The sequence below is a fragment of the Macaca mulatta genome, chromosome 5 (assembly GCF_049350105.2).
Source record: "Macaca mulatta isolate MMU2019108-1 chromosome 5, T2T-MMU8v2.0, whole genome shotgun sequence".
NCBI classification, from domain to species: domain Eukaryota; kingdom Metazoa; phylum Chordata; class Mammalia; order Primates; family Cercopithecidae; genus Macaca; species Macaca mulatta.
In genome coordinates this window covers 121945383-121958842 of record NC_133410.1, presented here as the reverse complement: position 1 = coordinate 121958842, position 13460 = coordinate 121945383, and the positions used below count along the sequence as shown (strand labels likewise).

Below are 13460 nucleotides of genomic sequence, written 5' to 3'. Positions count from 1 at the left end.
CTTGAAGTGAACGAAGCTTAAAGTCCCTATTTATTTCTCTTCTTATTGTTCATATTCAACGCAGCTGATTTAGAAACTGTTTTTTTAAAGCCTCTGGGAACTCTCTGTATACATCAAGTAGGGTATGAGATGAGATATATTATTTTTTCTTTTTTCCATTTGATTTTTTAATATAGTTTAATTGTATGAATTTCACTTTCATAAACAGTCTTCCTTCTAGAAATGAGTACTTGCCTTGTAGCTTCATATGTTTAAATAGGAAATGTATAAATAATACTTTTTTTTTCTTTCTTTCTTTTGAGATGTAGTCTCGCTCTCTCACCCAGGCTGGACTGCCGTGGCGCGATCTCAGCTCACTGCAAGCTCCGCCTCCCGGGTTCACGCCATTCTCCTGCCTCAGCCTCCTGAGTAGCTGGGACTACAGGCGCCCGCCCGGCTAATTTATTTTTGTATTTTTTAGTAGAGACACGGTTTCACCGTGTTAGCCAGGATGGTCTCAATCTCCTGACCTCGTGATCTGCCCGCCTCTGCCTCCCAAAGTGCTGGAATTACAGGCGTGAGCCACTGCGCCCGGCCTTTTTTGTTGTTGTTGTTACCTTTTTTTTTTCATCAAACCTGTCAGCAGGAAGTAGAAGGATGGATTTTGTAAACCAAAATGCTTTCGTCACATTGTAAAAAGTTTCTAGGATATCTCAAAATAGGCTGGGCGCGGTGGTTCATGCCGGCAATCCCAGCACTTTGGGAGGCCAAGGTGGGTGGATTGTTCAAGGCCAGGAGTTCAAGACCAGCCTGGCCAATATGATGAAACCCCATCTCTACTACAAATACAAAAATTAGCCGGGCATGGTGCCATGTGCCTCTGGTCCCAGCTACTTGGGAGGCTGAGGCAGAAGGATTGCTTGAGCCCAGGAGGTGAAGATGAGAGTGAGCCAAGATCACACCACTGCCCTCCAGCCTGGGCAACAGAGCAAGACCCCATCTCAAAAAAAAAAATTCTTTTAAAGCCAAGCTAAAAGCATATTAATGCTGTTAAGATTTTCTGAATCTATATAATGCATACAGAAAATCTGAAAAGTTAAAAATATTGAAACCCAGAAGAGAAAGTCCAGAGATGGACTCGTGTCAACATGTAAAATGAATTTTGACAAAGATGAAAAGGCAATTTAATAGATAAAACATAATCTTTTCAGCCAGGTACGGTGACTCATGCCTGTAATCCCAGCACTTTGGGAGGCCGAGGTGGGAGAATCACCTGAAGTCAGGAGTTCAAGACCAGCCTGACCAACATGGTAAAACCCCATCTTTACTAAAAATACAAAATTAGCTGGTCACGGTGGCACATGCCTATAATCCCAGCTACTTGGGAGCCTGAGGCAAGAGAATCACTTGAACCCAGGAGATGGAGGTTGCAGTGAGCCGAGATCATGCCACTGCACTCCAGCCTGGGCAACAGAGTGAGACACTGTCTCAAAATAAAATAAATAAATAAATAACATAAAATAAAATAAAGAAAAGATAAGGATATCCGCTGGGCACAATGGCTAACACATGTAATCCCGGCACTTTGGGAGGCCAAGGCGGGTAGATAACCTGAGGTCAGGAGTTCAAGTCCAGCCAGATCAACATGGAGAAACCCCATCTCTACTAAAAATACAAAATTATCGGGCGTGGTGGCAGGCACCTGTAGTCCATGCTACTTGGGAGGCTGAGGCAGGAGAATCACTTGAACACAGAAGGTGGAGGTTGTGGTGAGCCAAGATCATGCCACTGCATGGGCAACAAGAGCGAGATTCCATCTCAAAAAAAAAAAAGAAAGAGAAAATATAAGGGTGTCAAATAAGCACATGAAACGTGCTCAACATAATTAGTCATTAGGGAAATACAAATTAAATCCACAAAGAAGTGTCTCTACGCCCTTATTAGAATGACTAAAACAAAAAAATGCCAACATCACATGTTGGCAAGGATGCAGAGCAGTAAGAACTCTAATTCATTGTTGGAAGGAATGTAAAAGCAACACAGTCACATTGGAAAATAGTTTGACAATTTCTTATTAAGTTAAATATATACTTACTATATAACTATATAATTCAAAAATTATATTCCCAGGTGCACATCCAAGAGAAATAAAAACATGGTTCACACACAAAAAACCCATACAAATTTTTTTTGTTTGTTTTTGAGGCGGAGTTTCACTCTTGTTGCCCAGACTGGAGTGCAATGGCGTGATCTCGGCTCACCACAACCTCCACCTCCCGGGTGCAAGCGATTCTCCTGCCTCAGTTTCCCGAGTAGCTGGGATTACAGCCATGCGCCACCACGCCGTTAATTTTGTATTTTTAGTAGAGACGGGGTTTCTCCATGTTGGTCAGGCTGGTTTCGAACGCTCGACCTCTGGTGATCTGCCCGCCTTGGCCTTCCAAAGTGTTTTATATAGCAACTTCATTCATCACTGCCCCAACCTGGAAACAACCCAAATGTCCTTCATCTGGTGAATGGCTGAGCAGTGGTGCACCCATATGTTGGAATACTACTATGTTTACATATGTAAGAACTTAGAGGGACCTGTTTACAGGCACTATGCTGATTGAAAAAAATCAATTTTAAATGGTTTTATTCTAGGTGATTTCATTCATCTGACATTCTTGGAAAGACAAAACTATGTGGACAGATAACAGATCAGTGGCTACCAGGAACTGAAGGTGGGAGGAGCCTTTGTTTGACTACAGCAGGATTAGCATGAGGGAATGTTTCAAGGAGATAGAACTATTCTCTACCTAGATTGCGGTGATGGTTACATGACTCTAAGTATTTGTCAATACTCATTAAACTATATAAAAAGTGAATTTTACTATATGTAAATTAAAAAGCAAAATTTAAAAACCTAAATTGATAATGTCAATGTATAACTATATTTATTTATTGCCTCTGTCATCCCTTCACTCTCTAAAATAAATTATCCTGTACTGTAACTCAAATACTTTTTATAAAATAAAAATTAAAAATATAATATCTTGGCCGGGTGCACTGGCTCACACCTGTAATCCCAGCACTTTGGGAGGCCAAGGCGGGTGGATCACCTGAGGTTAGGAGTTCGAGACCAGCCTGGCCAACATAGTGAAACCCCATCTCTACTAAAAATACAAAAATTGGCCAGGCATGGTGGCATATGTCTGTAGTCCCAGCTACTTGGGAGTCTGAGGCAGAAGAATAGCTTGAATCTCAGAGGCAGAGGTTTCAGTGAGCCGAGACTACGCCCCACTGTACTCCAGCCTGGAGGATGAAGTGAGACTCTGTCTCAAAAACAAACAAACAAAACATACATATATATATATATATATATATATATGCGAGCGTGTGTGTGTGTATGTGTGTGTGTATATGTATGTATGTAACATCCTGACAAAAATATACAAAGAATGTAATTAATAGTAGAAGAAACTGCCAGGTGCAATGGCACAGGCCTGTAGTCCTAGCAACCCAAGTGGCTAAGTCAGGAGGATTGCTTGAGCCCAGGCATTTGTTTGTTGTGTTCTTGTTTATTTATTTGTTTATTTTTTTTGTTTTGTTTTGAGACAGTCTCACTCTGTTGCCCAGATTGGAGTGCAATGGCATGATCTTGGCTCACTGCAACCTCTGTCTCCCGGGTTCAAGCGATTCTCCTGCCTCAGCCTCCCAAGTAGCTGGGTTTACAGGCACCCACCACTACACCCGGCTAATTATTTTTGTATTTTTAGTAGAGACGGCGTTTCACCATGTTAGTCAGGCTGGTCTCGAACTCCTGACCTCAGGCAATCCACCCACCTCAGCCTCCCAAAGTGCTGGGATTACAGGCGTGAGCCACCACACCCAGCCTGTTGTGTTTTTCTTAGACAGGGTCTCACTGTCGCGCAGGCTGGAGTGCAGTGGCATGATCACGGCTCACTGCAATCTTGAACTCCCCGGCTCAAGCAATCATCCCACCTCAGCCTCCCAAGTAGCTAGGAGTACAGGCACCCACCACCACACCCAGCTAATTTTTGTATTTTTTGTAAAGATGGGGTTTTGCCGTGTTGCCCGGGCTGGTCTCAAATTCCTGGACCCCAGGCATTTGAGGCTATAATGCAGAATGACTGCACCTGTGAATAACCACTGCACCCTACTGCACTGCCCATACATAGCCTGGGCAGCACAGAGAGACCCCGACTCTTTTTTTTTTTTTTTTTCGAGACAGAGTGCTAGGATTACAGGCGTGAGACACTGTGCCCGATGACCCCAACTCTTAAAAGAAAAATAAAAGAATGAAAAATCCTTTAAAAATGTAAACCTGGCCAGGCGCAGTGGCTCACACCTGTAATCCTAGCACTTTGGGAGGCTGAGGCAGGAGGATCACTTGAGCTGAGGAGTTTGAGACCAGCCTGGGCAACATAGTGAAATCTCATCTCTATTTATAATTAAAAATATATATATATATAAATGTAAACATATATGTGTATATATAGCCTGTTCAAAAAGATTCTCCATTAACCCATTCACTCTCAGAATTATTTTTCTCAGGACCATCATAGAAACAGCAGAAATAATTGAGGAGCTCCCACTGTAGGCAAAAAGTAACTGAAGGCTTTAGTCTCTCCTGTCAGCAACCACAATGCTGGAAAAATGTTCTTTTAGAGAACATAGAAATGAAAATGGAATTCAAGCTTTCTTTTTTTTTTTTTAAGATGGAGTCTTGCTCTGTCATCCAGGCTGGATTGCAGTGGCACAATCTCAGTTCACTGCAACCTCCACCTCCCGGGTTCAAGTGATTCTCCTGCCTCAGCCTCCCAGGTAGCTGGGATTACAGGTGCCCGCCACCAAGCCCAGCTAATTTTTTTGTATTCGCAGTAGAGATGAGGTTTCACCTTTTCGGCCAGATTGGTCTCGGACTCCTGACCTCAGGTGATCTGCTCGCTTCAGTCTCCCAAAGTGCTGGTATTACAGGTGTGAGCCACCACGCCCAGCCCAAGCTATTCTCCTGATGGATTTGAGTAATGAAAATTACTTCAACTCTACTGTAAATACTATAGTTAAATCCAAGTAACTCAAAGCAGAACTCCATGAGAATAATTATAGATAGCTAGGAGTAGCAGAGGAGCTCCTTTAATGGTCACAAATCCTGAAAATTAGAAGAGGAAGACAGTAAATAACAGAGATTGCAAAGTGAGGTATTAAGACCACATTTTAAATCCCTGAGTTCCAGTTTCCTAGCTATGAACTTGAGTATGTAGCTCAGTTTCTCTAAACCCATGTTTTCTTGTCTAGAAAATGGGAATAATATCTCCTTCATAGGATTGTTGTGAAAACTATGCCTCGCTCAGCACCATGCCTGGCTCACTGTAAATATTTCAGTATTACCACATGGGAGATCTCAACGTTTCCGCAGCAAAGAATGAAGGAACACGAGCTTGGTGCCATAAATGATACGACACCAATACCCAGAGACCACAGGGAAGGACTGATGAAGAAACAAGAGAATGACACTGAAGTTTTCTGGCGCCAATGATAGACAATGATAGTCTTAACAGCTCTTCCAAGTCTCACAGCAATCAGTGCCATGATAATACCCATCAGAGTTTGTCAAAAAGATGGTAAGGTCCAGATAGCTGCTATCAATACATCTTTTCTTCTTTTCTTTTTTGAGACTGTTTTGCTCTGTCACCCAGGCTGGAGTGCAGTGGCTCAATCTCAGCTCACAGCAACATCTGCCTCCTGGGTTTAAGCGATTCTTCTGTCTCAGCCTCCTGAGTATCTGGGATTACAGGCGCCCGCCACCACACCCAGCTGATTTTTGTATTTTTAGAAGAGGCGGGATTTCACCATGTTGGCCAAGCTGGTCTCGAACTCCGGATCTCAGGTGATACTACCACCTCTGCCTCCCAAAGTGCTGGGATTACAGGCATGAGCCACCGTGCCCAGCCTTCAATATATCTTATACTTCATAATCTCAGTAAGTACTCGTTTAGCTTTGATTTAAATTCTCTGGCAATGGCTGTAAGAGTCATATGGGTCCTTTAATGTATGTGACATATACAGACAAACTATTTAAAACTTCAGTTGCAAAACAACCATTTCTTCGTCTTTTCTTTTACAAAGTTAGAAAATGAATGAAGAATAAACATGGGCTGATGTCCATGAAATCTGTCTTTCTATTTTAATAACTAATTTGACTTACAAGTTGGAAAAAGTAGGTGAAAATTCTGTAACTTATTTATCCTGGATATAAAATACAGAAAAGATACCCCTTTTCTTACAAGAAGAAGAAGAAAAAAAGGGAAATACCTAATGCCTAAGAAGCCTGAAAAGATGGCGCATTGATAAAGTTATCTCTCCCTTAGCAGAATGAACTTAAAGGTCATTTTTCCCTGTCCTTCTCATTTTTGGAAACCTAGATTTTAAGTACACTGTGTGAAGGTACTGGACCACTTTAGATATTTCATGCTACATCAGCATTATCCAAAAGCTTTAAAAAAACCTTTGTTCAAAATGTGAAGTTGTAAAAAATAACATATATAGCTTGTGATATGCAATTCTAATAATATATGAAATAATTAATGAGAACAGAAATATAGCAAATAAATGCAAACATGAATGCAATCCTACAGTGACATTTTAGGTACATACAAATTAGATATTATTTAGGCTCATTATTAGAGGAGTGATCAAAACAAAAATTGATAAATAACTATTTTGTCTAAATAACGTGGAAAGGACCCTATAAGTAATTCAAATTTTAAATAGTTTATTGCTTCAAATACCTACACCTGCTAATGGGTAGGGTTTTTGTCTTCTTCATTTCTTTATTTTTGGAGCATGAAACATTACTTTATGCTGAATAAATGTCTGTTGAATAAATGAATCCCCACACAGCATAGTTTCATCGAAATTAGTAGTTAAATATACTAATTTGCCAGTTATGTTTATATTCACCCAAAGCTTTTCTAAAATATTTTAATTTCTAAATTTCCATTATATAATTAATAGTACGACCAATAGATTTGTTGCAAAAATCCACATTAAAATCTTTACTCCTTTGGACTTCTGTGCTTTTTTCAATTACACTTATTCTGAATTTTTGCATGGTTCAGAAAGATTAAAACAATTCCAATTTTAATTTAATTCCAATTCAATCCAGAATTGATTTGAAAAAGAATTATTAATGAACATGGAAAAACATGTCCAGGAAACAGTGACACAGTTAAAATACAATGTGAATGGGGCCTAAAACATTTCACCACTTAGTAGAACAACACAGTTATCCCTTCTGTTTTTCTATTTCTAATTTGCTCAAAATCATTTTCAGGCAAATGGTGATTCTGCAGCCAGAGGTTGTCAGTACTTCTGTTCCACCTGACTGGATGAATCAGGTAGATGAGAAGGACCAATAATTCCAGCAACCTATTTCTACATCCTATGCAAATTAATGCACCAATCACTAAAGCAGTGCTACTGTAAGGTCATATAAATGAAAGCCTGAACAGAGGACACCAGTCAATAACTTGAATGTTGCAGCACTATGTCATTTTACATAGTTTTTAATTATGAGTTTCTCTAAATAGAGTGTCTAGTCTGCAAAATAACAATGACCTTCCATACACATTTTTTCTATAACTATTTTCATACATATTATTTGCTAGATCAATAAAAGTGCTTTACAGAATAAGATTTCATAGAAATGTTTGAGTGCACGTATTCTATTTATTAACAAATTTTACTTCCTCAATGTTTATATATAAGTATGCATACACATATATTTAGCCAAACAAATATAAAAATAATTTTTTGCTTAAAATGTGATTTATATTGCAAATAACAATAATTTCACATTCATTCTTGAATGCATAACTATCACAAATACAGATTTAATGATATCTGCTATCACAATTCTTCCAGAAAATTAAAAAAAAGAATAGCTCCAAGTGCATTAAAAATGCGTTGTCATAAAATTAGAGTCCCAGATTCTATAAGGATTTAAAACCCTAACAATTTCTTTGGGATGCAGATTGCCACAAAAATTGTACACACTACTTTTTAGTCATTGCATTAAAAAATGCCCATAAACAAAAGTTGTCCCTAATATAACACTACCTACACATATTAAGATTCAAACGTGGCAAAGACCTTGTTAGGCATCAATTGATTTTACTGTCATGTTTTCATAAATCCTGGAGTCTCTTTTATTTTTCAAAATTTCCACACTGCCAGGGAGAAAGACCATTCTGTTGGGCATTATTTTCCTGCACAGATACTATTCATCAACCAATTTTAGCCCTATTTCTAAATAGGAATCCAATTGTCTTCGGTAAAGAGGTTTCCTATTTGCAGTCAGTGAATCATATTCTCACACTCATACACCACCCTGAACACAGCAAGTGCACAATCGCTACTACTGTGATAACCTAAAGTGCTAGTGCTATAGTTTCTGGCAATGGTAGCAGCGGGGAAAACAAATCTAGATACCAAATCACAGATCACAACCAGATGGAGTACTCCCTTGTTTTAATATTACCATACAAACAGAAAACAGGGCTTATTCAAACAGTCAAAGAAACGTGCATTCCTCCTTGCTGTGCTGGGGGAAGCTGTTTGTGTCTCTACAGACGTGGAGAGAACAGGAACACATGTTTTCTGTACTACATCGCTAATACAGGATACAGGGCTGCGGTTGTTGGGTGAAGCTCTGCCCGAAAGTTGAGAAATGGTGAGTAACCTCTAGACGAGGTTCCTGCTCTCCTATGGGTGGAAGTAAATGCTTCCAGCAATCCTTCTCAAGGTCCTCAGGGAGTTTGGGTCTGGGGTACCTTTCCCCCTGGGGCACCCTGGTTTCTTCTAACGGTATAGCTCTGCAGTGGGTCATGTGACAGCTGGGTGTGTGCCTCTGTGCGGTGTGGGAGGGATGAGTTTGCGGGGTGCGTGTGTGTGAGTGTGTGAGCGTTCAGAAGTTACACGTCTGGTTTTGGAAGACGTGTATTTTTCAAGGGCTATCTGCGTGTGTGTCTGTATGTGTGTCTGTGTGTGAAGTGAGACTGAGAAAAGAGGTTTAGAGAATGATCCTGGGCCGGGCGATGTAGCCAAATCGGCTCGTGTCGGCCCCGCTCCTTGGGGAGCCTCTGCATTGGGGTTGAGGTCCCCGCCCTTGGGGGACGCGAGGACAATGGGGTGCCGGCGCCCCTCCCGCACTTTGTGCACCCACCTGACGAATCCGCGGCGGGTTCGGCGGGGTGGAGGCCCCGCCTTCCGGGGCCGGGGAGGTGGGAGAAGCCATCTTCCTGCGGCTCCGGGTTTCTTCCCCCTGTCACGCCTGGGTCTCCCGCGTCTCCTCGGTCTCCTCCGCGTCGGGCCTGCGGCCCGCGCCCTCCCGGAGACTCCGCAGCCGCCGCGCCCCGCGGACCCGCCCCGGCTCCTGCGCCGCAGAGTGGAAGGGGCGGCTGTGTCCTCCGCTCACCCAGCCGGAGTCCCTTCCCGCGCCACCTACATCCCGGCCGGCGGACTCCGGGCCGCGGCGGGCCGGGGTCGGACGCGACCTTGGCCGCGGGGCTGGGCCGGCAGCTGCCCCTTCCCAGCGCCGCGCCCGGCGCGTGTGGTCTGAACGTGCGAGCGGCTGGGCTTATTCTAGCGGCGGCGCCGGGAGAAAGGAGGCTGCTTCCCTAGCCGCTGCCGCTATCGCCAGGAGAGCGATGAGCTCATGGACAGCTCCCAGAAATATGTCTATATGCACCACTGACTGCCGGAGTTCGGGAGGTGGGTGGGGAGAAGGAGGCTCCTCCGCGGGCGCTCCCGCACCACTGGCGGACGTTCCCTTGGGAGGCCCCCGGCTGTTGGGGCGCGTCCAGCTCTTCCCTGCCCATCTCCACACTCACTCTCGGTTCTTTCCATTCATGTCATACACACTTTTCCTATCCGCACTCACTCTCCCCTGGCGTTGTGCTAAGGCACCCACCCACCCACCTCTAGCCTCCACGCGCACACATTCTTTGTTCTGCCAACTACTCCCTATTGATAAGGGGGCATTCATTTACGGAGTGAACGTGGTGTGAAATGCCACCGGGACCTCAGCCCCTGTCGGATGTGGACTGATGGATGAAGTGTCCCAAACGGTGTGTCCTTCACGCTTTGGGCGTTTTCCCCTCTCTCAAGATCCAACCTCTTCCCTTCCCACCTTCTTCACTATGAGAAAGCATCTTCCAGCCACGTTCCAGGGTAGGGACTTGGCCCCATCCCTCACCAAGGGAGAGAGCACCTCTTTTGTAGCTCTGGGAAGAACTTAAAAGACGGACCAGGGTTTGCACACCTTTGCTCAATTGCTTATGGCAGGAGTCATACATCCCGCACAGGGGCCGATCTTGTTTGCCTCACTGTTTCCCAGGGGTATAGAGCTTCCATGGATTTGCAAAGCACCTTCCAAACCTTATTACTGTCGAAAGAAATTCATTGGCTCAGCTGTCCCAACGAGGTGGAATTACGACTTTTTACAGATAAAATGACCTTCCTGAGATTGTTCCCTTTCTCAGGCATCATCAATTTCCCTTTCTTATAGATTTCCTTAGAAATATACACCTACCTTCAAAAACAAAACAAAGCAAAACTTTCCTTTATAGCAGCCTCCTTTCCCTAAGCTAGTGTTCCAGTTCTGTACGTCTCTTTTCAGCAAGAGCCTTTACAAAGTTTCAATATCTCCTATTCCTCTCTTCACGTTCTCTATTGAATGTAGTCCATTCAGGCTTTCCTCCACCTGCGTCACCGAACTTTCTCCTGGCAAGGTTCCCAATGACTTCCATGCTGCGAAATCTAATGATCAATTCTCAGTCCTCCTTTGGCTTGACCTCTAAATGTTTAAAAAAAGAAGAAAAAGAAAAGAAAAGAAAGAAAGAGAGAGAGAAAGAAAGAAAGAAAGAAAGAAAGAAAGAAAGAAAGAAGAGAAGAGAAGAGAAAAGCAAAGAAAAGAAAAAGAAAAGGAAAGAAAGCTAGCCCCTGGGCGCGGTGGCTCACGCCTGTAATCCCAGCACTTTGGGAGGCTAAGGCGGGAGGATTAACTGAGGTTGGGAGTTCGAGACCAGCCTGGCCAACATGGAGAAACCCCATCTTTACTAAAAATACAAAATTAGATGGGCGTGGTGGTGCATGCCTGTAATCCCAGCTACTCGGGAGGAAAATCACTTTTTTTTTTTTTTTTTTTTTTTTTTTTTTTTTTTTTTTGAGACCTAGTTTCACTCTTGTTGCCCAGGCTGGAGTGCAATGGCTTGATCTCGGCTCACCTCAACCTCCGCCTCCTGGGTTCAAGCGGTTCTCCTGCCTCAGCCTCCCGAGTAGCTGGGATTACAGGCATGCGCCACCACACCCACCTAATTCTGTATTTTTAGTAGAAATGGAGTTTCTCCATGTTGATCAGGCTGGTCTTGAACTCCTGACCTCAGGTCATCCGCCCGCCTTGGCCTCCCAAAGTGCTGGGCTTACAAGTATGAGCCACCTCTCCCGGCTTAATTTTTGTATTTTTAGTGGAGACGAGGTTTCACCATATTGGCCAGGCTGGTCTCGAACTCCTGACCTTGTGATCCTCCCGCCTCTGCCTCCCAAAGTGCTGGGATTACAGGTGTAAGCTGCCTGCCCAGCTAAAAGTTGTTTTTTCATCTCTTCAAGCGTTCCTCCAAGTCTCCCAATGTGGCCATTTTCATTGGGGCAGTATAGCTTGATGGTTAAGATGGTGAACTGATGTCAGTAACTAGCACTGAGATGCTATCTACTTAACATTTCTTTTTTTTTTTTTTTTTTTTGAGACAGAGTCTCGCTCTGTCGCCCAGGCTGTAGTGCAGTGGCGCGATCTCGGGTCACTGCAGGCTCTGCCTCCCAGGTTCACGCCATTCTCCTGCCTCAGCCTCCCAAGTAGCTGGGACTACAGGCGCCTGCCACCTCGCCCGGCTAATTTTTTGTTATTTTTAGTAGAGACGGGGTTTCACTGCTTTAGCCAGGATGGTCTCCATCTCCTGACCTTGTGATCCACCCGTCTCGGCCTCCCAAAGTGCTGGGATTACAGGCTTGAGCCACCGCGCCCGGCCTATCTACTTAACATTTCTAAAGGCCGAGCGTGGTGGCTCACACCTGTAATCCCAGCACTTTGGGAGGCCGAGACGGGTGGATCACAAGGTCAAGAGATCGAGACCATCCTGGCCAACATGGTGAAACCCTGTCTCTACTAAAAATACAAAAATTAGCCAGGCCTGATGGCGTGTGCCTGTGATCTCAGCTACTCTGGAGGCTGAGGCAGGAGAAACGCCTGAACCCGGGAGGCAGAGGTTGCAGTGAGCCAGGATTATGCCATTGCACTCCAGCCTGGCAACAGAGGGAGACTCCGTCTCAAAAAAAAAAATAAAGGTTTCCTTACCTGTGAAAAGGTTTCCTTACCTGTGAAAGGGAACTAATATTACTTACTTTGTAGGATCATTGTGAATAGTAAATGAGATAACATACATAGACATTGTAAATGCTCAATGTAAATAATGTAGTCATGACTACATTATTATCTAATATTATGTAATGATATATTACATAGATATTATGTAATGGTATCTACCTAAAAACAGGAGACTGAAGATAAAGGTGGTTAAAAAAGAAAACCTTTGGCAGGGCGCGGTGGCTCACGCCTGTAATCCCAGCACTTTGGGAGGCCGAGGCAGGTGGATCACGAGGTCAGGAGATAGAGACCATCCTGGCTAACAGTGAAACCCCGTCTCTACTAAAAATACAAAAAGTTAGCCAGGCGAGGTGGCAGGCGCCTGTAGGGGACTACTCGGGAGGCTGAGGCAGGAGAATGGCGTGAACCCGGGAGGCGGAGCTTGCAGTGAACCAAGGTCCTGCCACTGCACTGCAGCCTGAGCAACGGAGCGAGACTCCGTCTCAAAAACTTAAAAAAAAAAAAAAAAGAAAGAAAACCTTTATATCATATCAGAAAATCAAGAAAAACTTAGCAAGGCAAGTAAGTACCGGTAATACTGCTATGGCTCCTGAGTGTTCTGTATCATAACTGGGCACACAGAAATCTAAATTTATAGTCTTCAATCTCTCCAGTCCTGGGGTACATAATCCAAATTAATGAAAAAAAGAACATAACAATAAAAGAATTAACATTTTAAATAAATAATAGGTTGATATAGAGGCAGATGTTGAGATTGATAGATATGGATAGAGACATGATGCAATATTGTAAGTAGGAAAGTATTCTCTTTTTTCATTCTTTCTTTTCTTTTTCTTTTTTTGAGAAACTGTCTCACTGTGTCACCCAGGCTGGAGTGCAGTGGCAAGATCTCGGCTCACTGCAGCCTCCATCTGCTCGACTCAAGCGAATCTCTTGTCTCAGTCCCCCAAGAAGCTGGGACCACAAGCACACACCACCATACCCCGCTAATTTTTGTATTTTTTTGTAAAGATGGGGTTTCACCATGTTGCCCAGG

The 13460-nt window shown here is 43.5% G+C and overlaps 1 protein-coding gene and 1 long non-coding RNA gene across 2 annotated transcripts in view; one reads left to right on the top strand and one right to left on the bottom strand.

Moving 5' to 3' along the window:
* Positions 1-9751, bottom strand: part of ANK2 (ankyrin 2) — a 695731-nt gene extending 685980 nt beyond the window's left edge. The window contains exon 1 of the mRNA XM_078002190.1: positions 9209-9751. Within this exon, the coding sequence (XP_077858316.1) occupies positions 9209-9280 (72 nt within the window). The 5' untranslated portion in view covers positions 9281-9751. The remainder of the gene's footprint in view (positions 1-9208) is intronic.
* On the top strand, positions 8686-10884 carry LOC144340825 (uncharacterized). Its single transcript, XR_013417272.1, has 2 exons — positions 8686-8716; positions 10727-10884. It is a non-coding gene; the product is annotated as an uncharacterized LOC144340825 (long non-coding RNA).
* Positions 10885-13460: the final 2576 nt, after the last annotated feature.